Source organism: Chelon labrosus (assembly GCF_963514085.1).
Source record: "Chelon labrosus genome assembly, chromosome: 14".
NCBI classification, from domain to species: domain Eukaryota; kingdom Metazoa; phylum Chordata; class Actinopteri; order Mugiliformes; family Mugilidae; genus Chelon; species Chelon labrosus.
This window is the reverse complement of record NC_140347.1, coordinates 19,574,945-19,601,398: the sequence shown is the minus strand read 5'-3', so window position 1 is coordinate 19,601,398 and position 26,454 is coordinate 19,574,945. Positions and strand designations below refer to the sequence as shown.

The window sequence follows — 26,454 nt, the reverse complement described above, 5'->3', positions numbered from 1 at the left end:
ACCTGGCATTCATGTGGATGTTACTTAGACATGTAGCACCCACCTACACCAGACCAGGCACCCCCACCCCATAGCAATGACACTCCTTGATGGCAGCAGACATCCCCAGCAGGATGCAGCCTGACACAGACACACACACAAAAACGCTTTAGGAACAACTAAAAAAAAAAAAAACATGAAGAACAGCACAAGGTGTTGACCTGGCCTCCAAATTTGCTGGATCCCAAACTGATCAAGTATCTGTGGGATGATCCAGAGGCCACAGGACACCACAGGACAACCTCAGAAGGCCCATGTCTATTCTCTGATGAGTCACAACTGTTTTGGAGGCACAAGGGAGACCTACACAATATTAGGAAGGTGGTCATAATGTTATGCGTGATCAGTGTTTTTTTAATTGGAAAGTGATAATGTGCACTCTGTATCTTGTGTAAATGTTTACTTATGTCTGATCATTAAATTCTTATCTTCTTTTCTATAGTAACACCACAGCTAATTATCTTTTTAGTGATCACAATCATTATCTTTAAAAAAAAAACAAAAAAAAAAACACATCTCAGCCTCTTAAAATTGTCAACCGGTTTTATTGACTGCAGGACATTCATTCATTCATTCAAAAAAATTAAAAATAAAAACTCCCTCCTTCAAGTTTTAAGTTAGACAGGTTGTGCTCTCCTCTCCTCGCTCTGAAGCCCATCGCAGCACTTTCAGTTCAGCACATTCAGCGATATGAAAAAAAGAAAAGCGACACAAAGCAAACAAGACAGGGACTCGGCTGTCTGTAATGCAGGGAGTAAATTAGACATGAGGTGGGTTTGCTTTGTTCTCATCTTCTTTATGATCTGACCCAAAGACAAAATCAGGAAAGTGGACATTCGGTTGAGAAGTGCTGCAGTACTGGCGTGTCTTTCTGTGAGGGTTAAAGACCTCAAAATCATAAAACATTTTCAGATCCCTCCAGGCTCTCGTTGTGCTTAAACTCAGGCAGCAGGCGCATGTACAACAAACAACGTAGCCTCAACGTCTGACGCCGTTCAGCCTCCGTAGGTTGCTGCGTGTAAACATCACATCCCCCTTTCCAACAGTCAGACTAATGACCTTGCAGAATTCACCCAGAAACAAAAAGATTGGTTATCCGAGCATGTTCCATTTGCATAAGCATGTTAAAAACTGATTCACTTTTTTGTCCTCAGAGACGTATTAAGAAATTAAATGACAAATATTTGCTCAGATTGATGCTTTTAAACCAATAAACCGGAAGTAAAAGGTGTTATTTCCTCAAACATTTAAAAACGCAAATAATCATTTTTTTTCCCTCCAGATATTTGTGAGTTTCGACATGACGTGGGTTTCTTTTCTTCTAAAATATTGCTCTCAGGTGTCGATTAGTTAAAAGAAAAGAGACCGAGACGACGTCCAGGGAATGGTAGAAGAATAGAAGAAAGAAATAAAAACTATGTGGTGTGCTTTTATCCCGTCAATAATCCACCCTCGAAGACTCAACAGTCAGAGATGTCAGGGGACTCTCAGGAGCTTTTCTTTTAAAATACAGATGTGCTGTTTTAGATTTTAATTCAAACTAAACGCAGCTTTTTCTGCAGCACATTAACTTCGCAAGAGAACCGGAAGTCAGTTCTACTATGACTGATTATCGTTTAAAGATTCTGAGTGATTTTTATTTAAGATTTACTGACTATTTTATAAACTATCTGAACATTTCTAGCTGCTGTTTTGGTTTTATTTTAATTTTACAGTTCTTGCTTCAAACGCACGAGTCATAAATCCTAAAATAATATATTATTTTCCCCAAGATGACTGTTTAAGGAGACTGATTTCACTTTAAAGTTTGAATTTCTTCCTTTTTAATATTATATTAAGCTGTCAAATAATCTTATTAAACTTCTCATAGCTTATTTGTTCAAAGTAAAAAAAAAAAAAATTCAATTTCAATTTCAATTTATAAAGATTTAAAACAAATAAAAGCAGATTTTCTTCACGTTTAGAAAACCTGAACTAGTCAATGTTGGTGTTTTTGCTCAACAAACGACTTTAATTATTCATTTTAATAAATACAACTAAGGTTTTCAGCCCAAGTCTCTAAAATCTCTGACTGTTGTTCTTGTATTAGTTCAGCAATCAAGTCTTTTTTTAATTATTGGTCACATTAAAAAAAAAAAACAGTTGACAAAATAAAATAAAATAAAAGAGACAGCTTCAAGTATCCCAAGAGGAAGTCAATAGCCCTGAAAGTTTTGTTCCATGTTTTTTTTCTTTTTAGACTCTTTCTCTGCTGATAGGCCGAACTGTGTGTGCGCAGACAAACGTTTAATTCCAATTACAAACTTTAATACCAAATAAAACCTTTCAGCCAATTCTTATTCTATGTTAGATTTGTGCTTTGGGGGTTTTCAGCATGAGGCCTATGAAGCAGAGAAAGAGACGAAGGTGGATGGAATCATTTCTGCATCCCAAACAATCAGCGTCCTCAGTGAGCCCCCCCCCCCAAAACGGCTGGAGTGTGGAGTGAGGAAACTAATTCGTTTAACTGTTCATTTAACAAAAGTTGTGGGTTTTTTTTAAACAGAAAATAAAAGCGTCAGCACGGTTGTTGACGGACGTTAAACAGCTCCACAATGTTCCAACGTCTAGAAGTGGATCCTGGTGCACATAACTGCATGATAACATGGCAGCAGCTTCTATCTGTGGCTTAGGAACTATAACAAAAAGACGTCCAAGGAGCAATCAACAGCTTTGTGGTCTTAAAAAGGAAAATGTTTCTCATATTGAACATATTTTAGTCTGTAAGGCCAAATGTTTGTGCTGAAATTACATTTAGGGGACATGACAGAGAACATAGCAGGATTTAGACACCAAATCGAGATAAATTGGATGTTTCTGTCAACCGAATGAAGATAATTTTGCATAAATTCTATCCAGGATTAAGGAGAAGAGATGCCACTCGATTCAGAAAAGACAAAAACTCAGATTTTCTGTATTAAAGTTAAAAAGTAATGAATGGTTGTTTGGGTTGTAGAAGATGACCGTCCTGTAGCTCTAATTTTAAGACTTTACTGAGCAGGCTGTGTAGATTTAGCTGCGTTAAGACTTCTTTGGACAACGCGAAGACGAGTCCGTGTTGAGGACCTCGATCATCGTTCTGGTGGATGGGAAGGTCTCTGCTACAGATGGAAGACTCTGGTACCAGCTGGGTAAACTACGGAAGGAAGAGGAAGAGTCAGATCTCTGCAGAGAAGAGGAAGAACATAGAAGGGAGTAGTTTGTCTTTGTACCTCTTGAGATTCATCCAGGACTTTGCTGTTTTGCTGAAGCTGTCTGGAGTGGGCGTGGTCATGGCTTCAAAGTCTACCAGCTGAGAGGAAACAGAGACAGACTTTAGGAGGAAACATACTGGAGACATGTTGAGGATGAGGACACACTGTTCAGACCTGGAGTTAAAATGCATCTTGTGCGTCCTGTCTTGGAGACATGATACAAGTTGTGGAACAAGCTGTAAAGAGTCTCTCACATGTACGTTACAGCGATCAGGCATATCATTATGACCACTTTCCTAATATTGTGTAGGTCTCCCTTGTGCCTCCAAAACAGTTGTGACTCATCAGAGAATGGACATGGGCCTTCTGAGGGTGTCCTGTGGTGTCTGGCAACAGAATGTTGTTAGTGGGGGCCTTTGGGTCCTATGGGTTGAGGGGAGGGGCCTCTGTGTATCATCCCATAGATACTTGATCAGTTTGGGATCTAGTGAATATGGAGGTCAACACCTTGTGCTGTTCTTCATGTTGTTTTATTTCTATTTTATTTGTTCCTAAAGCATTTTTGTGTGTGTGTCTGTGTCAGGTTGCATCCTGCTGGGGATGGCTGCTGCCATCAAGGAGTGTCATTGCTATGGGGTGGGGGTGCCTGGTCTGGTCTAGGTGGGTGCTACATAAGTAACATCCACACAAATGAATGCCACAATGAATGTCACAAGATGGTCAATGTTATTCACTTCTCCTGTCAGTGGTCATAATGTTGTGGCTGATTATTGTATATCTACAATATATTGTATTATTTGTAGGACAAAATATTTTAAAAGGTGCATCCTGCAGACACATCACTGTCTTTGTCTTTTCTGGTTCTGGCATCGTTCACAATAGCAGTTGTGTGATTTATTTCTTTCTTTTTCTGAATGAATGAATGAATGAATGAATGAACAGCGTCATTAGTGGCCCAGACCACCTCCAAATGAGGTCTGAGGGATCAGATCTCAAATGCATTCCTAGTACATATTAGGCGCCCCTGGACTTAAAGCTGTCCACTTGTCATTGGGTCACCGAGGACATATGTTCTCCTCAGTATCCAATGAACACGGAGCTTTAACCTTTTTAGGCTTTGTAGCACAGACAAGTACAAACAAACCTTTTATAACAACGAAAAAAATAAAAAGATTTACAGACCGTTAGAGGAAGACGCCAATTTTCTGTCCCTGCTCATTATTTTTTTATATCTATCTCTGCATACTTGGCAGAAACTTAACTACACATCACTTATGAGAAACACGTATTTTTGGCAAGAAGTAAATCAGCAGCTAAACCTCTAACAGGCCGGTGGGCCAAGTCCAGTCCTCCCACAGAAATATTTGACCTGACAAAATAACTTTCCACATGAGACTGATTGTTTTTAAGGATATATTCAACAGACGTGTGAGAATGATTTCAATCACGGGTTTCTGGATGACTGTGTTTGAGTTTCTCACAGAGTTTCAGGCTTTATATTGAAAGAAACAATTGATAAATTGAGAAAACAATCAGTAGATTAAATAATCTGCTAAAACGAACAGTTAAAAAACACATACCACTAAAACTCAGTCATTTTTACCTCAAGACATTTAAGACACATTTTGCTGATAATACTTTCTTCTTTTTTTTCTTTACTTCTGCTAAATTAATATCTTCAGACTTTTTTTTTTTTTTACCTTTCCTTTCGGGATCCGACCGACCACCTCTTTCCCACTGGCCATCAGTGCCCCCATCACCACTGAGTAGGCCACCACACTGAGAAGAAGAGACACACCGGTATCACTATTAGAGAAGCTACAAGACATTTAAATCTTAAATAAATCAGAGGACATAGTGGAGCCAAAAAGGCCAGTTGAGCTTCCCCCTAGTGGCTGGTTGTAGTATAGGTCATTAAGCCCCGCCCCCTTCTTGCTAAAAAACGCTAAAATACATTTATCCTAATGTTGGTTTATGTCACTTTTTATAGTCCTTATAACATCGTTGCATTTTGAGGTGTTAATGTTTCTGATTTGTGTCCGTGATAGAGTCCAGTGGGACATAAATAGAGCGCCTCAACCACCGAACACTACTGCAAAGACGCTGAAGATTACAAAGTCTGTTTCCCTTAGTTTTTAGATTCCCAGTGGCCAATGGAGGATGTAATTAAAACTTGACTTATAAATTAATGAATTCAATTTCTGTAGCAGCTTGTCCTCTGGAGGGTCACGGGAGGGCTTATCTATTTATTATAAAACTGTACAGGCTGTTTTTGACTCAGAAATTACCTGGATCCTCTGGAGAGAGGCATGAGGTTGCAGAAGTAATAAACCAAGGACAGGATCAGGTTGCACACTGCGTCTGCATCCTGAAAGAACAAAGGTCATCAGACAGTCATCAGCTGGCTTTCTGCAGACGTGACCTCACCCTTTCAACCGTCTTCAGTTACTGTTTATCTTCACAAGTTCAAAGCAGAGAGGGCCACAGACATAATAATAATAAAAAAAAGCAAAAACACAAGAGGGATTTTCGTATTGTTCCAGGTATCTGTTTCACAGAGGGCATTGTTGGGATATCCGGATAAATTAAATAACAAAAGCAGAGCTGAACAAAAGGAGAAATGGAGTCTATGTTGGCTGCAGGCACAGACTTTTACATAATGCTTCTTTAACGGTTCAATAATATTTCTCTAAAGTCAGATTAGACAGAAAACCGTCTACAGAAACAAGCAACATCACTGTTTAGTGCAACCTTCTGCTTTCTGTTAACTAAAGGAAGCTTCCAAAGATGCTTTAAATCTTACCCCGAGTTCTGTGGACAGCATTAAAGCTTTTCCTTTGGCGGTCAGGTCTTTGTAGATGGAATCTATCTCTGACTGGTACTGCTGCGTCCGCTCTTCTGTTGTCTGAGTCTCTACTGAGAATAACATGTTTCCAACCCTAAAACACACAAAAAAACACTTGAGTAAATTAAGATTTTGTTAGCTGTAATGAGGAACCATAATAAATACAATATTAAAACGTCCTTGCACTGTCCCTGTCCACCTTCTAGCCTACTGTTCATGTGTTAAAATAAGAACAAAGTGTTGCTGTAAGATCTAGTCCACTAAACAAACAGCCCGACCGTACCTGTCTCCAGTGATGGTGATGGTAAAACCATCGTATTCTTTCCCAGGATCCTTCATGCTCGGCACCTTGGAGTTGACCGTGAAGCCATCTCTGGTTTTACTGTTGAACTGCTTCAGGAAACAAACAAACAAACAAACAAACAAACAAGCATCCTTGCCATTAGTCGTGAAGCGTAGAAACTCAACTAAACAAGAATAGCACGAGTGCAAAGGTTTTGAATTATGGTTTCGAACGTCATTTATATCCGACATTCATTTTACAGTCTTCATCTCTCTGTATTAACCTTCTTTTCCAGTTACTTTCTCTTATTTCCTCCTCCTTACCTTCATTATAGGAAGCAGATCTTCTACTTTGTTCACATTTTCTAGAGCCTGGCGGACCTCCAGGAGGCCTCGGGGGTTGTACGCCCTGACGCAAATAATAAGAACGTGTTAGTGAGAGCAGCCGCAAGAAAGAAAAACAGAGATGATAAGAAGAAAAAGACACGCGCATATTTCTCTACAGTTTAGTGCAAAATGAATACCGGCTGGAGAGAAACAACAGAGCATGTTAACATCAACTACAGGTGAGTCATGCAGACACCTCGGAGCTAATGTGACGTTACATATAAATCAAACGACATGTCTCAGTGAATGCAGCCTGTGCAGAGTGATGAAAAGAAAGCCGAGTGTAGCGTTGGTGTAAATTTACCCATGATACACCAGTATTCTGTCTTTGATGAAATCGAGGATGTTGTCAAAGTAGGCCAGATATCTGATGTTGATTATCTGTCCCCTGAAGGATTGAAGAAAGAAAAACAAACCCATCAGAGCTGAATAAAAAAAATATTTTAATAACCAAGTTGAAGAAATGTTTTTCTCTAGAAAGGGAAAAAAACAAATCCGCTACTGAGACTCATTAGAGGCAGCGTCTGGCAGCGTCTTCAGAGCAAACTTGTTACCTGATGAGATTGATATGATTGTTGAAGCCTCGACTGAGGCTCCTGGCAGGCATCTGGTCTAACCAAAGAACTGGCTGGTCTGGATCCGCGATCCTACGAGGTCAGGAAAAGCCTGTTTAGACCAAACACCGGAGACTCTCTGGAGGAATCTGATTTGTCTAATAAGGTCAGAATATTTGAGCGGCCGACGTCTGAGGTCTCTGTGAAATGATTTAACTTTTCTGGGGCTCACACAGTAATCTATCTGATTATTAGCTGCAGTCTAGACTTTATTTAGTTCAGTAAAACGTCTGAAACATGAGGAACGAGTGGCTGTCGAGTGTTGACATCTGTCTTCTTATTTCTTTGAGTTATTTCCTGAGGATAATTAGAATCCCATAGCTGCTCCTGAGCTGCACTTAATTTCTCTTGGTAAGACACAGAGACAGAGAATGTGTGGGAGCTCTGTGGTTTCACCAAGGCAAACTTATTTTAACTTTAATTGTGTTTACTTTAGCGATCCCTTATGTGGAAATTGTTTTCCTGCATTTAAACCATCCATTCATTAACACAGCGGTGTGTGCACTCAGCATTTTGGAGGGTTGGGTGCTTCTCAAGGCATCTCAGCAACAATTCAACACTATATCCACTTTATTGTGTAAGTAAATTATGTCTGCAATCACTGGATTGTACAGAAAATGCATTGACTCAAACACTGCGACACATATTGGTTCCTCACCTCCTCCATTTGACGGCTATGTCGAACATGTCTCTCCACTGCATTTGCCTGGTCTTGCCGTTGACTCGCACTTTAGAGTTGCTCCACGTCCGATGCATGGCCTGCATCACCTCCAGGGTTGCTAACCCCATGGCTGCAGGAGCACAAGCATCTCTTCACTTTTACATTTCAAACTCACAGGATCGTTATGAATCGCAGGTTTTTACGGGTACCTCTGTGTATTCTCCTGTTAGGTAAGAACCCAGGAGTGTCGTATTGCATTAGCGCCCCCAGATGGTCGGCTGTGCAGATCAGCTTCTGAACTTCGCTGCCATAGCTGTCGAAGTTCTGCGGCAACACGTCTCTGTGAGAGACGAAGAGAGACGCAGGATAAAGCTTTCATGTAGCGTGCATCTGTCAACCCTCTAAAACTTTCAGTGTCCTGACAGAAGCATAAAAACATCTGCCCATGTGATATGGAAGACGTGGCAGGTGTTAGCTTTCAACCACAAATCCCTGCCTCAACATTGAGATTATGAAAATAAGGGTGGTGATGGATCCAGAACACCCTTTAAATGAACTTCAAATAGAAATGCATGAATTAAAATGATCTCTAACAATAATCTGACCTTTGGTTTGGTCTTGGAAAATGAGAAAAAAAAACACAGTTATGACCACAGTTATATCTCCAGCTGTCAGTAAGTTGTAATGAAGTCATTACTTGATATGTGGCTGCAGGCCCGGCTGCTCTTCATAGTCTTCTATTAGAAAAGGCAGGTTCTTGGCCCAGTGATTCTTAAAGTTCCCAGGTAAGTCCTGGTCCACGTTGTACTCTGCCACTGGGATGTCCAGGTGGGAGTGCAAGTAGCGAGAGTATTCTGGAAGGAGACAAGTGAAGAGGACCTTTAGATGTTAAATGAGCAGACCAACAGTCAATTTGTTTTGGACTTATAAATATGGAACACATCGAGGAAAGTCTAACTTAATTTAAGGGCAGACCAGCTGGACCAGCTGAATGTACACCAAGTCGTAAGAGGGAAGGGATATAATACCTTTTAAGCCCTGTAAAGAATTAATACCTGCAGCATCTGAGCTGTTGCAGTTAGTCAAATGCTGACGTAAAGTGATAAATCTTGACCAGTTTCCACAGAGAAAATACAAAACATAATGGCGTGTCTAATGAACAGGATGTGGCTGCATGTTGGTAGGGGTCTGCCTTCGATGCACCTAACGTGATGGAGAGTGCACTGGTAGGTGTGTGCGTGAGGAGGGACGGCTCTCTGGCAAAATGACAACAACATGACAGGGAATTTACTTCCTGAAGTTAAATCATTTTCCTCATGTTTTTGGTTCACTAGTCATTTGTTAGTCAATTTTTTTGGGGCGGAGTAGCATATAAAGTAAATATAAAGTAGTTTAATTTCTATCAATGCATATTTCTTTATTTGACACAATAACTGCGAGGCAATCTGAAGTTCCCTCTGCCCACAAAATTTTTGTGGGGGAATTTCGGTCTGGAGCTGCTCCGTTCAGAGATCTGCATCATATTGTTTTTGGCGGGCTGGACAGAAGAGCAACAGATAGATAGAAAACCACCTGATTGACCCAAGATAGCCTGGAAGCCAGACCAACTTCCCCCACCTACACATTTTTTGTGGCGGAAAGTTAGTGTGGAGCGCCTCTGTTGGGAACTGATTTGGCCGATGACAGTGTTTGAACAAGGCAGAAAATTAACAGCAACATAGTCACACACATCATCTGCGGGCCTTTCTGTGTGGAGTTTGCATGTTCTCCCTGTGTCTGTGTGGGTTCTCTCCAGGTACTCCTGCGCCCTAAAGTTCGTGCGGGTCCACTAACCTCTGAGGTATTTGACTTTGAGGTATTCAGGGCTGGCCTTTTGTCCCAGCAGAGGGTCGTTCAGCATGACTTTAGTCTGAGCCTTGATGCCCTCGTAGAACTGCCCCATGGCCACGTGGCTCAACCCCTTCATGTACTGGCACACCTCGTTGTAGGGCTCCAGCTGAAGACACCTCTGGAAGACAAGAAGAAGAAGGAGAAGAGACACTGCATATTAATTAATGAATTAATTAACACTATGCAGCTTGAATCATAGAAATTACTATTACTATAATAACTATTTCAACCCACTATCAGACAGAAATACTTGAAACGATTAAATCTACGTTATGTTGGATTGCTCTACCTTGAAGTTGCCTATGGCCTCCTGCAGTGAGCCGTGGTGGTACAACATCATGCCCCGGAGCTGGAGAGACTGGATGTGGTTCTGGTTCAGCATGAGAGCTTTCTGGAAGCTCTCCATGGCTGACTCAAAATCACCCAACTCTCTGGAATAAGGAAGAAGAGATTTTACTATCGCTTGTAAGGCAGAGAGGAAAGGTAGGACACACTTCCCTTAAATATAAACGGCATGACAAATTCAGGCATGGAGCTAAAACGGATGTGGAGTAAACGGTGATTTGAACTCAAAAGAGACCTCAGAGTGTCTGTACCATACCTGTAGGCCTGCCCCAGGCTCTTATAGGCATCTATGAAGTCAGACTTCAACTTCAGCGCCTCTTTGAATGTCTCGATGGCTTCCTGACGGAGGAAAACGACAACCTTTTCACACAGAGCTAACAGGAACTTGCAACAGGGAACATGAGCACAGGACTCAAATTCTGACTCAGCTGATGCGTCAGAGTCTTGAACAGATAGATCCAGATTTCGTCTACAAATCTCAATTTGAGAACCGGCCTCTTCCCAGCCAGCTGCATATGTTTAACAGTTATAATGTTTAGTTTATCAGGGTTTAGCATGCGAGTCATCCGCTCGAATCAAAGTAACAGCAAACTGTGAAGATAGATTAAGAAAAAAGATAAAAATTAACCTCATGGTGGTGCTTGAGGAAAAGCTGGGGGTTATCAAAGTAACTCAGGGTGTTTTGAATGCCAGCACAAACATTCGTGGCAATGCATCCAGTGATTATCGAGGTATTTCACTCTAGACTGAACAAACAAACCTCGAGCCGGGCCACTTTTGCTTGGCACAAGTAACAGTATTTAAATATTTGCAGACTGACTACTCGTTCCATATATCACTATCAATGAATGTTTAGTTTTTGTCGTCACGGATAAAGGCGTTACGTTTGCGCTAATAAAAAAAAAAAAAAAAAGCAGCCAGTGCAACGTTGACTTGCTGCAGCAGGCTCGACTGTCGTACATCACACCATTTCTACGATTTCACTGTGATAACTAGTATCAAAAGCACCACAGTTCTTGTTGTTGTTGTTTGATGTCAACTGTTAGTAGTCTGTACAGGGATTTCCCCAGGAAGTCAATCAGTAGCGGTTCAGCAGAGGTGACAAACACCACCACCAAAAAAAAAAATATCAAGCTTATAAAACTTCTGCTCAGACTCGACGGTAAAGCGACATCTTATCTAAAAAAAATCATCTGTTCAACTTCCTTTATAGTGCATCTTCAGAATGATCTTCTGCAGGTTACCGGGTGTATTTTTATCGAAGGAACGACTGCCCTGGTAGAGGTGTGAAGACTATATACCACTTGAGAAACGCGCATCACTCTTGAACAACAGGGGCTTTTATGAGCCAAATAACACCCTGGAGAGTTCAGTAGGTTTAAAGATTTCACTGTTTGTTATATCACTAGTGGAGGCAGATTGACTCCACAACAAACAGCTGCAAGAAACTTTGGTAGGATGCGTCAACCGCTTCCTTCAGAGAGCACAGATCATTACAAGAGTTGTTCTCCACATGAGCAGCTGTGGTTCAGGCTGTGACACTGATTGCAGGGTTAACGTGTGCATGAGAATCGTTGTGAAGTGCTCCGAGTATCAATAAGGCAAAAAAAGAACCATATATTGATCAGGCATAACATTATGACCACCTTCCTAATATTGTGTAGGTCTCCCTTGTGCCTCCAAAACAGTTGTGACTCATCAGAGAATGGACATGGGCCTTCTGAGGGTGTCCTGTGGTGTCTGGAAACAGGATGTTGTTAGTGGGGGCCTTTGGGTCCTAAGGGTTGAGAGGAGGGGCCTCTGTGGATCATCCCACAGATACTTGATCAGTTTGGGATCTAGTGAATTTGGAGGCCAGGTCAACACCTTGTGCTGTTCTTCATGTTTTTTTTTTGAGTTGTTCCTAAAGTGTTTTTGTGTGTGTGTCTGTGTCAGGCTGCATCCTGCTGACACAAATGAATGTCAGGTCCAAAAGTTTTTGAGCTGTAGCTGCCTTTACTGGAGATTTGGTGCAATTTTAAAGTGTGGCAAGCTACAACATAATAAAGTTCTGCGAGTCTTATCTGCATTAGTCACTTTGAAAAAGCATTGTTATTTACTTCTACCTGTCAGTGGTCATAATGTTGTGCCTGATCGGTGTATAAGTGCAGAGCATTTAGTAATCTCCAAAAAACTGAGTTCACACTTAAAAAAATCAACTCAACATTGGACATGAGTGGACATGTTTATCTGCTCTGCAGCTGCTCAGAAATGACTTCAATCAAATGTGCAAAGTTGAAAACAGTAGATAAACTTAAACGTACAGAATGCATGCAACACAGTTTCAGTTTAGTCTCTCCAACCTTTTCTTTATACTTTAAATTGCACACGAAATAAATGCCAAAAATACAACTGATTTATGTCCCTGAGCAGCCAAATGTTCCTTTTCAGCAGCGAGTTCGGTGTTGATCATGTGCTACATCATATCTCTCTCTCTATCTACTAGGAGGACAAAAATAACAACGACAACCTACTTTGAGCATGCCTCTGTGGAAGAAGGTGAGGCCCTTATACAGCATGGCAATAGGCTGGTTCTTCTTCAGCTCTAAAGATTGCTGGAAGTCCTCCATAGCTGCCACGTAGTCCTGGACAGAAGCGGAGTGAGCACATGGAGGCACACAGGCGTAGACGTGACATAGATATTCCACGTTTGACAAACCTCTGAGATGAAGAGCAGCGTTCCTCTGTGTCTGTAGAGGCGAGCTGAGGGCTGCAGCTGGATGGCTTTGGTCAGGTCGCCCAGAGCCTCGCTGATACGACCCAGAGGAGACAGGATCTGAACGGACAGACACACATGATCGGTCATTTCGTTTCCCATCTGTACACCTGCTCGATTGTTTCAGGCCGACTCTCTACCGCTCGTCTTATAATTCTTTCTTGTGCCTCAGCCTACCTCTCCATCCCACCTCGATGATCATCCTCGCTCACTTCTACCACCACAGGTCTTCCAGTATATCTACTTCCTGGGTTTATCTGCTGCCTTTTCCTGTCCAAAAACTGCTGCTTTACAACATTTATTTACTATCACACCGGCGACAGAACAGGAAAATCTGCTCTGATCGCCACAGCTAAAGACGCGATTGGTTGACATTGTGCTGTATTTCCTTTTAGAGGGACCCACTTTACTTCTGCAGGAAAAGGTGGAGTGAGCACTTTCAAAATCAACCAAAACAAATATGTTCTAACTGCAAGGACGGAATAAGCTCACACAGAGGAAACCTTATTGACTACTCCTGTTTAATGCTTTTTCAAAGTGACTAATGCAGATAAGACTCGCAGAACTTTATTATGTTGTCGCTTGCCACACTTTAAAATTGCACCAAATCTCCAGTAAAGGCAGCTACAGCTCAAAAATGCATTTAATACAGAGTGATGGCTTCACTGGCGGGGAGAGAGAGTGATTTAACATTTACGGTTATTAAAGGGAACTTCATCATTAGCTATTATTAGTGCGGTTTTCATCTCTTCAGAATCTTGTGGGCGCCGCTGACAGACGAGTCATCATAATTATAATCAAACGTGAAAAGAAAATTGAAATTAAATAGTATTTATTATATATAATTTAAAACAAAAGCAAAGGTTCCCAAACAATAAAGGCGAGTGATTTGTTAGCTGTTCATTAACATCTCATTCACATTTTTACCTACACGATGACTGATCTGATTGACCGCTGCTAGACTAGTTGCTATGTGTTTATTTTACTATACACTGATCAGGCATAACATTATGACCACCTTCCTAATACTGTGTAGGTCTCCCTTGTGGTGACTCATCAGAGTTGATCAGTTTGGGATCTAGTGATGTCTAGTTATGTCTTAAAAGTCATTAAATCCAGCAAAACAGCAGCTAAGCTATAAACGCTGTCTCTTTCTTCTTATTTGCCGTCGGCACAAAATCTAAAAACACGATGCATCAGTCTGATGCAACAGAAATGATGCCAGACTCATTAATCTAAACTTAAAACTGATTAGACAGAGGGGAGAGTAATAATCATCCAAGAATGGAGATTAGCTATCATAGATGATGGAATGGAGGTAAATAAACTGGGAAATTTAATCACTTGCATTTCTGCCAAGAGTTGTTGTGATTGGGAACTTAATATTATTCAAATAAACTGCAACACATTTCTCTTTTCACTTCTCTGGGCCTCACCTCTGCTCTCTGTTCGTAGACCTCCGGCCAGTTCGGCTCCAGGGTGATGACTCGGTTGAGCTCGTACAACGCCAAGTCAGCATTCTTTATATCCTGGCACGGAGACACGATAGGGGTTGACACAAAGTTTAACGTAGAGACCTCAAAGCTAGGAGCAAGCAGCTAATAACACGACTGCCGCTTGTTCAACTTTTTCTTTTAACCGCAGCGTCCAGTGAAACGCAGTTTGCGTTTGCATTCAGTGGACGTCAAACTGAGTCATGCTGCGTTTACCTGAAACTGCTGCGGTCGACAACATCCAGGATTCTTTTTATTTTGAGACTAAAAGCAAAACCCAAAGGCCTCCAAAGCATGCGCACAGACAACAACAACTCCTCACGCTCCCTAGACACAGCACAGGTTTGAGCAGATTTACACTCAACGGCCGCTTCATTAGGTACACTAGTGAAAATGAATGCATTTTAATGTAACAGTCTTGCACTAAAGCCTCCTTCATGACTGTTATAATGTTCAGTTTTTGTTCAAACATAGTCAGAAAGGTGGTGATTTAACTGTATGATCATTTCAGAGGATGTAGTTTGTGGTGTCACAAAAATAGGAACACATGTTTCTACAACAAAATTTAATTAAAAACCACTCACTAGGGAGCCTAATGATTTTAATTATTATCGACATGTAAGGGTGCTTGTTATTACACATTTTAATGGTAAGTAAATAAATAAGCAACTGTAGCACCTCTGAAAGGGACAAAACTGGAGATTTTAAATAGAAAATACACTCATCAGGCATAACATTATGACCACTGACAGGAGAAGTAAATAACATTGAGCATCTTGTGACAATTCACTGTTCTGCTGGGGAACTTTTGGACCTGGCATTCATGTGGATGTTACTTAGACATGTAGCACCCACCTAGACCAGACCAGGCACCCCACATTGATCAAGTATCTGTGGGACTATCCACAGACCTAACCCAAAGACCCCCACTAACAACATTCTGTTGCCAGACACCACAGGACACCCTCAGAAGGCCCATGTCCATTCTCTGATGAGTCACAACTGTTTTGGAGGCACAAGGGAGACCTACACAATATTAGGAAGGTGGTCATAATGTTATGCCTGATTGGCGTTTCTCAAAAGAACTGGATAGAAGAAATATTTTAATATACATTCAGAGTTAAAGGTCATACAGTGGACGTGTATTGTGCATCCATCACTCACCTGTAGACTTTTCTTCCCATAAGCTATCCCTCTCCCATAGATGGCACTGACCAGCTCTGGGTCACTCTGCATTGAACACAAAAACACGTCAGGATAAACGCTCCTCTAGGTGATATTTGAGGAAGGATTTTCAACATTCCTACAAGTGAATTTGCAGTCATGTAGCAACGCTGCATGCACACACACACCTGCAGCAAGAGTGAGAAGTGTTTGATGGCTTCGTCAAAAAGGCCGTTGCCTATCAGAACATAGCCTATGGCTGCAATGACACAAAGTGGCAGAGATGAACAACGGTGGGGAAAAATGAGCGTAAACGAGGCGCTGGATTAAAAACCACAGACTCACCGAGTTCTTCGTTTGTGTTGTGGTCATTATCTACGGGGAAGGGGATTTTTTTCTGTTCTATAAACAACCTGGCCTGGTTCTGAAAGAGACGAGAGAAAAACACATTGGTGTAGAGGCAAAGAACAAAATAAATCAAGAGATAAAGCTAAACAAACTAACAACAAGTGAATGGTTTCCTGCAATGAAGACAAATGAACTGAGAGGAAAGGAAATACAAAACATATCCAGCCTGTGTGTTCTGTTTCTTGGAAAGTTCAAGGATATCTTGAGCTACACTTCAACACACATTTTCAAGGACATTTCGTTAGATTTATTCGTTTTTAACAAGCTTTCCTGAATGGCTCAAGGTTACCCTGGAGAATTATTATCCTCCACAGAACAGAGAAAAATATTTTTTTTGACTGCCAAACATCACAGCAAATACAGGCTTTGAAGGCTCCAACGCGGGTATGTAAAACTGACCTCAAACAAATACATATGGGAGCCTGAATTATGCAGCTGCAGAGCGAGTATTAACTGTGATGCATTGAGAGGACGCTGCTCCTTTTCTCCTTCACAAACTGTTTTTACTATGTAATGCTAAACACAGAACGGCATTGCAGTATGCAAATGCGACGGAAATATTGCTGCGGCAGCGATTTGAATTTCCAAAGCAGCGACAGGTCAAGTGACGACGCAAAGTCTTTCCTCGTTTACATTATCTGGCGGCCTTACATAACAAGACAGCACATCACCAAAACGACAAACTCTAACAAAGTTTATGGCCTCCAGTGGTTATTAACCTTGCGGCAGCAAACTCCAGGGTGTGTCCAACGCACTCAGACATCACCACTGGGTGTGGTTAAAAGACTACACCCAACCGCCCCCAGCAATCTCAGGTAAAACAGGCTTGAAACCTGAGGAGGCCATCAATTTTTATTTTTTTTTTGCAGCTTATTTATCTTTGGTATGCATGCAGTGAGTTTGCTCGGCTTCTGTGCATCTGTGCAGTCCAGAATATGAACTTTAGATGAAACATTAATAAAACAGCTATACCCAAGCTGCTCAAATGCAGAAATTCAACACACAGCACGGTGTGTTCTGTCTGACTGATGTGAGGGTGAAATCTCACCAGGATTTTCTCTGCGTTCAGCGAGAAGACGGACTCGCAAGGTGGGTTGCTTCCCTCCTCACAGTCCGGGTCCTCCAACTGTAAAATTGAAGACTCTGAAAAAGGGACAAGCGTTCGAAGCCATAGTTAATGTCTGCACGGATCACTGCTAACACGAATGGATTTATCATTTAAAACTTGGCCCGTCGCGTGCCATCCCCAACTTGCTTAAACCATCAGTCGCTGAAACTGCATTTTAAGAGTCTAAAGTTTCAAAGAAAATAAAAATGCCTGAGATGTTGAGCAGACTTGACCCGACTCCCGCCGGATTCCAAACCGCTGAGGCACATCAGCAATGTGGTCTGAATAACGGCACGCAGCTCTTAAAAACCAAATAACTAATTCAAACAATGTTGGGTTCCTTGGCAGCTTTTTAATTCTGAGCAATAAAAAAAATATATTACTTTTATTGATCACCATTTAAAGAAAAAACACCAAGGTCCATTAAAATCCTGGCAGATTAAGGCTGCAATTCAATTTTAAAAGGTGGATTACCTAATGAACTGTACGCATTTTTTTCTTTAATTTTTTTGACTACCATTTTAATGGCAGTCAGTGTTTTTAACAAACCAAATTCAAAAAAGACTTTGATTCGCCTTTCGAGCTTTCAAACCATTTTACACAACATTAAGAATAACTCTCCAGCTCTTGCATGAAATAAACCAGCACCGATCCCTAACACATGTCATCTTGTACAACCAGTTCATCTATGATTTTCACCAATTTCCACCAAAATTAGATAATTAGTTGTTCTAATAGCTGAAATTTCGTGTAATTATACAGTTAGGTGCATCAGATATGACCAGAATCCAACAGAATAACAGTATTATTAGAACAATGTTACAGTTTTGTTTGGTAAATTTGAAATATTGTTGTCGAGGAAGGCAACTCCAAAATTATGATTTTTTTGACTGGACTTTGGTGTACACCACCTGGCATAAGCTAAAACATGTAGTTTCTGTGGAGTGAGTTCTCGTTGAGTGCGTTAAGATTTTATTATTGTTATTTACACGTTAAAACACTCACACTCGCGTGTGTTTTTACCCTCTCGCTTAAATATTTCGGTTTCAAAGCCCGCTCAAAGAGGAAGCGCCGACTTTAGTTTTCTCCTCTGGGCTGTCATCGCTTGTTGTCATTAGCTTCTCATCGTTAGCATATGAGCGGTTGAAGCGCTGAAGCTAGCCGGGTTACCCAGTGACAGTTGAGCCGGGGGGGGGGGGGGGGGAGGACGTGGCAGCAAAGTACCAACGAAAAAGAGACACTTTACCGCAGTCGGCAGCGAAATCTTCCCACTCGGACAGCGAGCTGCATCCCTGCTTGTGGAGCCCATTGTTGAACAAAGTGAGAGTGGAGAAGTACTCGGTGGAGATGATCGCCCGACACAGGTACAGTAGTGAGAGCGCTACCACAACAACGGCCCGGTTGGCAGGGGCCATGTTGTGCTACATGTGTGACGCCAGATAGCGGAAGCTGCAGCAGCAGTTCGACCAAACCACCGAACGAACACGCCCCCCTCTCCTCCTCCTCCTCCTCCTCCTCCTCCTCCTCCTCTTACACGCGAGCCTGCGGGAAGCGAGAAAGAAGAAGCCCGCAATCGGAGAGGACGATGACACTACATTTCCCGATAAGCTCTGTGGCTGTCATACCGGCTCCTCCAGTGTCAAACCAGATTTTTCTTTTCCGTTTTCCGTTACAACTTTCAAAATAAAACCAATATATGCCTACAATAACTTGCCACTTGTCTTTCTGTTAATTCGACTCCAGACAAAAATGTGAAATAGATCGTCTCCCCTTTATTATTTTGTTTTACTTTATGTATTTATTTATTTATTTGTTTTTCTTTATTACAACATGGCTTTCATTGTGTGCCGTTATTGGATGAGTGACCTGTTAAAACTTGCTTATTTGAATTGTAACTTAAACTTAATAATTAATTAAGTTTTTTTATTAAGTAAGGTAGAATTGTTTTGGAATCTAAAATTATCATTAGTGTTTTAATAAGGTCATAAAGCTGACCAATAAAGAAATAATTTGCTCAGCGAATATAAACCTACTTGATGTCATTTTGGCGCAATTACTTACGTCTTAGATATAAATCAATTTCGCGAAATATCCCCAAAATCAACTCCCTTCAGCGCTCACTTATCAGCACTTGTATTTTATTTTGAAGACGGGGGTCATTGGAAACCGTCTTTCTTACATCCGGGTTGTTTACCTCAGATGTTAGCATGCTGCTGCTCATAGCTGTAAACAGATGAAAGAATGGGAAAAACAGATTTTAGGTGCGTCGAATGTAACGAAAAAGCCACGGAGCTTCACAGGGATTACAGTAACGGGATCCTGAAGATTACAATTTGCGTGCGTTTAATACTGAATGTTTGTTTTGAACGGTTTGGCTTTACTTTACTGTGTACGATGTGGGTGTTAGCTAGCAAATCAGTTCGTGAACAAGTTTAGAGCTCTTATAAAACTGTATTATTTTGTAGAAAGTTGGCAAATAATATAATCATTGCTGTATATCTGTCTATAGTAATTTTGTTATTGTGGTATTGTGTTGTCAGTGTGCATCACAGGTGCATCTGTGTGCTGCATCTGGACTGACAGGACTGGTTGATATGGTTTATTGAGGCAAAGAGTTAAATTGCAGTACATAAACACACCTTTAACTGCTTCAAATCCTTGATATCTGCCTAATATAATAGCAAATTAGCATCCTCTTCAAGCAGCAAGCTAATACAACTTGAAGTACATGTCTTACTAGCATCATGTCCTTGATATCTGCTTAATAATAAAATTAGTATCCTCCTTAAACAACAACTTTTAATGGACGTTTTTAAAGTAGGCATTAAAAGTGTGTTTCTTTCCGCAGGAGTCCTGCCAAAAGCCAGTGGACAAGTACATTGAATACGACCCAGTCATCATCCTCATCGATGCCATTTTGTGCAAGACACAGGCCTTCAGGCACATTTTGTTCAACACAAGCTTGAACGTAAGTACTACTTTAGCTACTCCAAACAGCTGATAGTAGACTTACCTCACCTGCTATTGCAATTTGTGTGAGGGTGTGTGCAAGGTCAGCGCTGTGCGGTCACGGGTTTTCAGTTTGTGTATGTTCTCCTTTGCGTCTCCAGATCCACTGGAAGCTGTGTGTGTTCTGCCTGCTGTGTGAGGCCTACCTCAGGTGGTCTCTGCTCCATGGCTCCGAGCAGAGCAGCGACCCCGCTGACATTATCAGATACACAAAGGAATGGGAGTTCTACAGCATGTTCGGATTGGCCGCCCTTGGTAAGATAACGAGATACACAGTAGTAGTAGTAGTAGTAGTAGTAGTAGTAGTACACAGGAGCCAGAAGATCAGATGGTAATGAGTGGGTGTTTATAGTGTCTGGGCTCTGACTAAAAATATCACCGCTATTGTTTCTTAGAGAAGCTTTTTGAACAGCTGCACATACAGAAGAGGCTACATCAACCAATCATACCTTTTTTCAATCACAGTCATTTAAAATATCAGGAAATAGTGATAAAATGCCTTGGACAATGTCAAAACAGGACAAAAAGGTAAAGATAATGATTTAAAACATGATTAAACTTAATTTATCACATTTTAAAAACTGAAATTAGAGAATATTTTTATATTTTTACGTGATAAATAAGTGATAAACAGTTATAATGAATTTTCTGTCAGTCACTCACTGAGTTATTAGTCTGTCTGTCTGTCAGGTGGCTGTGGTTTGCGAACTAGGAATGAAAAATCTCTCCACTCCTGCTGGTATTAAACTGCTGAGATGCTTACTATTGCTAATAAGCATCCACACAGTCATTATCTTATTCTCGTTAAACGTAGAATTATTACAGTCTAACATTAAATCCATCTAGTTTATCCGATTCACGCGTCGTCTCCCTGTTGAACCTGCAGAGCTGTCGGCGTTCTGCGGCGGCGTGCTCTGCTTCATTTGGGCGGCGGTGGTCCGTCTGCGGGGTGGCACCGTAGAGCTCAGCCTGCTCCTCAGGGCCCTGCTGCTGTCCTGCTACGGCAAAGTACTGCTCATCCCCACTGTCATCTGGGAGCACGACTACTCCCCGTTGTGCCTGGGCCTCATCAAGCTGTTTGTGCTCACCTCCAACTCACAGGCCATCAGAGGTAGGAGACGCAACACTTGAAATAGTTTTGCTTTTATTTTCCACGATTTTAAGATACCTCTGCGTCCTTCTCAGCATGGTGGGAGTTATTTATTTTGTTCAATGGTCTATTTTGTGGAACAATGTCCCATTTTATTCTGGATAATCTCTCTGTGGAACCACTTTTCCACTGAGAAGCCACTCTCTAAAAACTGATTGTGTGTCCTGAGTCACACAAAGTGTCCCTGGCATCGTGACAAAAATATAAAAGTGATGAAAATATGGATAAAAGGTTAGACATGGAGTACCAACAGTAAATAAAATATGATAAATTTAGTTAGCCACTAATTTAGCTTGACCTGCAATTAGGACATGCAGATTCTGTAGTTTGACCCTTTGGCCCGACTCATAGTTCGGGAAATCAGGAAGCGATGCAGCAGGAACAAACGTTCTTGAGCAGAAATCAATAAAATTTTGAGCGTCAAGTTCAACTTCAAAACCAGATGGTTCTCTTTTCAAGAACAAAGTTATCTTCATTGTCAGTCAGTGTGACCTGAATTATCAGCAGAGTACGTCGAGTCTTAAATACCGCTCGTTTGCAAAGCACACAACTGATACAGAGAGCCCTCCTACCTCTCCCATCACCAAAGGGAGGGTAGTTTGCAAAGCATGTTATTCTGAGCACGCTGTAACTTTGGTACAGCATTCTGGACAGTATTTGCCACCATTTTGGATTGTTGCAATTATAATAACATACCCTGGCATACAGTGACCATATTTATCCACTCGTATGTCGATAAGAGTGACAAAAACTTGAATATTCCTTTAAGTTACATTTAAAAAAAGATTAAAAAACATGCGATTAATCCCGCATTAACTATGAACAATCAGGCGATTAATCTTAATTAAATATTTTAATCGACTGACAAAGCTTTTCCTAATATAAAAGATTTTTATTGAGTGTTAAATGAGAATATTCATTCAGTTTCTGAAACTGCTTGTCCTCTGGGTAGTCGCAGGGGGGCTGGAGCCTATCCCAGCTGTCATCGGGCGAGAGATGGGGTACACCCCAGACAGGTCTCCAGTCTATCGCAGGGCTAACACAGAGAGACTGACAACCATTCACACTCACACCTACGGACAATTTAGAATCACCAATTAACCTAACCAGCATGTCGTTGGACGGTGGGAGGAAGCTGGAGTACCTGGAGAGAACCCACGCAGACACAGGGAGAACATGCAAACTCCACACAGAAAGATTCGAACACCAGCATTTTGCATCCTTCTACCGATACCATGAAGTTCTTGAAAGTGTCCTTTAATTACAGTTTTTTAAGGAAACATTAAAAAGTAAAAGGTAGTCAAGGCTGCCAGTCTTTTTAATGGTGCTGTGCATGTGTGGATTTCTAAAAAAATAATCATATAGTATTGTTAAACTCAACATTTATCTATTTTCACATCTGTTTCTTGTCGTATGCTAAGCTAAGTTAATGGGGTGTTGGCTACAGTTTCATATTTATCTCTCCTAAGACACTGCTGGATGAAATCCTTTATCACTTGGCAATTATCTATGACAACAATGGAGACTATAAAGAATATAACCCATTTTATTGCCTCTGAGACAAATATATTCAATAATGACACAAAAATCAAACATAATTTTAGGATAAATTGAGAGTAACTTATGTGTGTGACTGTGTGCTGCAGCTATTTCCTTCTTCAAGCTGCATTTTAAAGCTCCAGCAGGTGGCAACTTGCGCTCCCTGTTCCCCCGAGACTCTGAAGATAAATGGTTTATGTAATACAAAGGTTTTGCTCCACATTTCTCTCGTTGTGCAATTATTTCTTCAGCAAAAGCATCTGTTGAAACAAAAAAAAAAAAACAATAATCAGCCCACTGTACTTGGCCTGCGAGCCCGCGAGTGGCAGAACAATGAGATGTTGTTGAGTGATTTATGGTCTGGTGCTCTGCTGAGGACCTTGTTTACGTCACATCGCGGCTGCACAATTTGTTTCGGTTCATGCAGCCTCTGTATAATTTCATTTTCAGACATTCCTGAGCCAATGTGTCTTTTCTCCTTTTTTTTATCTTATCTTCTCTGCAGTGATCCTGAACAGCAGTAGACGTCTGTCGCTGATGGCCGTTTGTTTGGGGCTGCTGTCGGAGACCTGTGTGGCTCAGCTCTGTAAGAAGCTTCCATGGAGCAACCAGGACATGTTGACACTTTAATGTCCCATCAGACTGAAATGTCCGTTATCTCAGGGATGAGCAAGTGACTGTGGAGACGAACCAAACTTGTGGACTTGAGTGTACACTGGAGAAGGGGTATTACACGTTTGAAGTGAAATTCCTCAAGTTCCCTTCTTATTGTTTAGGTTTTTTGTTTGCTGCTCATGCATTTCTGTTTGTTAAAGACAGATAAAAATATGTCCTGTGGTAGAAACCTTGCAGACTGTCTCTACATGTCAAGAAAGGCCAAAGTAAGAGCCTTTGATGCTTAAAGGTCAGCATTTGTTGTATTTTTAAGTTTCTTTGAAGACTTCTCACCACTCATCCAAGTGTCTTCTTCAGTTCTGAGTTCCTCTGTTTCATATGAATTGTTATACCTTGTTTGTAAAGGAAGTAACTTGAGTTTCTGCCGTTCTTTACCTTTGATGTGTTGTGAGCTCCGCACCTTTTCCTCAACCTTGGAAACTTCCTTCAGAGACTCCCCAGCCAGATATTAGCTTGGATTTCATTACAGGGGCATGTTTCAACTGATGCAGACCGATACAGCGTACGACTACATCGCTGTTACTCTTCTGTTTATCACTGCATAAACCCCACCCAAACAATTTAATTGTTCTATCTCAGATCATAATCAGTTCCCAGATGGTCTCCAGGCAAAGTTTGTTGATCATCTGTTCAGCGTCTGATTCAAGAGCGTCAGTGTTGAAGTGAACCTGTCTCACCCTCTCATTAAGCATCTGGTTTTGGGCTCTGTGGTCCTTTAGCAGTGTGTGTGTGTGTGTTTCATGTATCGTAGGTTGAAGAATACACCGATCAGCCACAGCATTATGACCACTATGACTATTCAATGTTCTGCTGGGAAACATTTGGACCCGGCATTTATGGATGTTACTTGGACATGTACAACCCACCTAGACCAGACCAGGCACCCCCACCACATAGCAATGACACTCCTTGATGGCAGCAGCCATCCCCAGCAGGATGAAGCCTGACACAGACACACACACAAAAAAAGCCTTAGGAACAACTCAGAAAACATGAAGAACAGCACAAGGTGTTGAGGGAGACCTACACAACATTAGGAAGGTGGTTATAATGTTATGCCTGATCAGTGCAAATGGTTTTTTAATATATCTGTGCAGATCCTCAGTCATCCAGGTCATATCCAGGTACAGTATATCTATGAAGAAGCCATTTGGATGAGAGGTGAAACCAGTCTTTGTTGCCTGTATGATTTATTTATTTTTTTCACTGTGGTGCACGCCTTTGTTTTGAAGGGAAATTTTATTTTTTTTAGTTATTTTTTTTAGCGGATTTCAAAATTCTAAGGGGATTTTTAAAACCTGCCATGCTAGGAATCTTTGTTAAACATGCTCCAGTTCCTGAACCACTCTGTAGGAATGACAAACACAGACCCTGAGGGTATAAATCTGACAGTAACGACTCCTCTGTTTGGACAAGACCCCAACTGCAATCCTCACATTCTTTGAGTCATTGGAAGAATGCACACACACACACACGACCACACACACACTTACACAGGGTAAATAAAATGCACTTTAATGACTTATATGTGTGATAAAAGAAGGGCTGCTGATGTGAAAGTATCCTATATTAATTTTGAACACAGTATTAATGCTGCCACCAATGGTTAGATTCAGTCATTGATATATATTTTTTAATTATTTTTTTCAACTAAATGTCAGAAAAATTGAGAGAAATGTGTTTTTTTATGCGTTCTCTAAGTCTCATGCCAGAGATAAAACTTGTCTGATCCCCAAATATTAATTTAATAATCTTTTAAAACATAGATAAGAACAATTATCAGCTGACATGATCGTTAGTCTGTTAAATCTGTTGTGATCGATTGTTTCACATTAAAATTAGTCGTGTTTTCCTCTCAGATAATTTGCTTTGGCCACTGAAATAACACCCAGAATATCGTGTAACATAGAAACAACTCACTGAAACTGAAACTAATTCAATTATTTTACGTTCAGGGCATAGACTGTATAAAGATGGACAGCTGAACTGCTCCTCAAAAGTGAAGCCAAAGCAAGTAGAGCTCCCCCTGGTGACTGGCTACAGTATAGGTCATAAGCTCCACCTCCACCATGTCAGTAGATGTCCTAAACTAAAACACTAAAATACACATCAAATAATTTTTTTGAAAGATGGTTTCAGTCATTTTAGGTAGTTAATATAATGTTGATGCATGTTCAAGTGTCAACCTTTCGGATAAGTTTAGTTTTAGTTATTTGACGCTATAGAAACAGGATGTGACATAATGGCGACCACCAGTTGCCATGCCAACCGCTTTGTAAAACAGTCCCGTGGGGCTGTGAGAATTGTAAAAAAAATAAATAAATAAATAAATAATAATAATAATAATGATAAATGAGTACAGTGTTTAATGCCACATTTCCATGTAACTGGTGGAGGTAGAGCAGAGCGCAGTATTAATGAAAACTCAAGTGAGTCTGGAGGAAGTTGGGTCATTGATACCTCGGCTCTGCGTAGCTCCACTCTCGGACCGTACTGTGCAGACTGGCTCCAAACTCACAAGATGGCGCTGCCGTATCCCTGGGAAAATAGCATCAGTTTGGCCAATGCAAGGAAGTGGGGACGCATTGTTCATATTTATATACAGTCTATGTTTCAGAGGTGCAGAGTGAATGATCTTCAGAGACACTAAGCTGCTGTCACTTCTCCTGCCAGATGTTTGAGGTGAAACCATGATGCCAGAACATGTCGACCAGCTGCAGAGGGTGAACTGGAATGTGTGTCTGCAAACACAACAGATTCCAATCAGTAAAACAAACTGAGGAATGAGGGGCAATTTATCCACAGCGCTCACCTGGATTATACTACATAGAGACGCCTGGAACCCGCGTCTGCCTCC

The 26,454-nt window shown here is 41.1% G+C and overlaps 2 protein-coding genes across 5 annotated transcripts; one reads left to right on the top strand and one right to left on the bottom strand.

Moving 5' to 3' along the window:
- Positions 1 to 564: 564 nt before the first annotated feature.
- On the bottom strand, positions 565 to 18,792 carry ttc13 (tetratricopeptide repeat domain 13). 3 transcript variants are annotated; one of them, XM_084560484.1, is made up of 23 exons: positions 18,471 to 18,792; positions 17,165 to 17,259; positions 16,054 to 16,132; positions 15,897 to 15,967; positions 15,709 to 15,774; positions 14,488 to 14,580; positions 12,995 to 13,111; positions 12,810 to 12,920; positions 10,553 to 10,635; positions 10,241 to 10,382; positions 9,895 to 10,069; positions 8,759 to 8,915; positions 8,271 to 8,401; positions 8,059 to 8,191; positions 7,341 to 7,433; positions 7,091 to 7,174; positions 6,724 to 6,808; positions 6,401 to 6,507; positions 6,076 to 6,211; positions 5,561 to 5,640; positions 4,973 to 5,051; positions 3,291 to 3,370; positions 565 to 3,214 (listed from the first exon to the last, which is right to left on the bottom strand). In XM_084560484.1, exons 1-23 carry the CDS (start codon positions 18,637 to 18,639, stop codon positions 3,100 to 3,102), a joined length of 2,481 nt encoding a protein of 826 aa, XP_084416610.1. In that variant the 5' UTR covers positions 18,640 to 18,792; the 3' UTR covers positions 565 to 3,099. The 3 variants fall into 3 exon arrangements, with proteins under 3 accessions (XP_084416610.1, XP_084416609.1, XP_084416611.1); XM_084560483.1 differs by having other exon boundaries at positions 6,401 to 6,510; positions 18,471 to 18,791; XM_084560485.1 differs by lacking the exons at positions 565 to 3,214; positions 3,291 to 3,370 and adding an exon at positions 3,389 to 3,658 and having other exon boundaries at positions 6,401 to 6,510.
- Positions 18,793 to 19,290: 498 nt separating this feature from the next.
- On the top strand, positions 19,291 to 25,657 carry arv1 (ARV1 homolog, fatty acid homeostasis modulator). Of its 2 annotated transcripts, none has more exons than XM_084560765.1 (5): positions 19,291 to 19,561; positions 20,073 to 20,192; positions 20,335 to 20,488; positions 21,120 to 21,344; positions 23,428 to 25,657. In XM_084560765.1, exons 1-5 carry the CDS (start codon positions 19,466 to 19,468, stop codon positions 23,550 to 23,552), a joined length of 720 nt encoding a protein of 239 aa, XP_084416891.1. In that variant the 5' UTR covers positions 19,291 to 19,465; the 3' UTR covers positions 23,553 to 25,657. The 2 variants fall into 2 exon arrangements, with proteins under 2 accessions (XP_084416891.1, XP_084416890.1); XM_084560764.1 differs by lacking the exon at positions 23,428 to 25,657 and adding an exon at positions 22,342 to 23,341.
- Positions 25,658 to 26,454: the final 797 nt, after the last annotated feature.

Coding starts and splice junctions, on each gene's coding strand:
- arv1 (XM_084560764.1), top strand. CDS start 19,466: ATGGGAAAAACAGATTTTAGGTGCGTCGAATGTAACGAAAAAGCCACG. Junction 19,562..20,072: donor TCCTGAAGATTACAATTTGC/GTGCGTTTAATA, acceptor TTCTTTCCGCAG/GAGTCCTGCCAAAAGCCAGT. Junction 21,345..22,341: donor CAACTCACAGGCCATCAGAG/GTAGGAGACGCA, acceptor GGGTAGTCGCAG/GGGGGCTGGAGCCTATCCCA.
- ttc13 (XM_084560483.1), bottom strand. CDS start 18,639: ATGGCCCCTGCCAACCGGGCCGTTGTTGTGGTAGCGCTCTCACTACTG. Junction 13,112..14,487: donor TCTACGAACAGAGAGCAGAG/GTGAGGCCCAGA, acceptor CTGTCCGTTCAG/ATCCTGTCTCCTCTGGGTCG. Junction 7,175..7,340: donor AATCATATCAATCTCATCAG/GTAACAAGTTTG, acceptor TCAATCCTTCAG/GGGACAGATAATCAACATCA.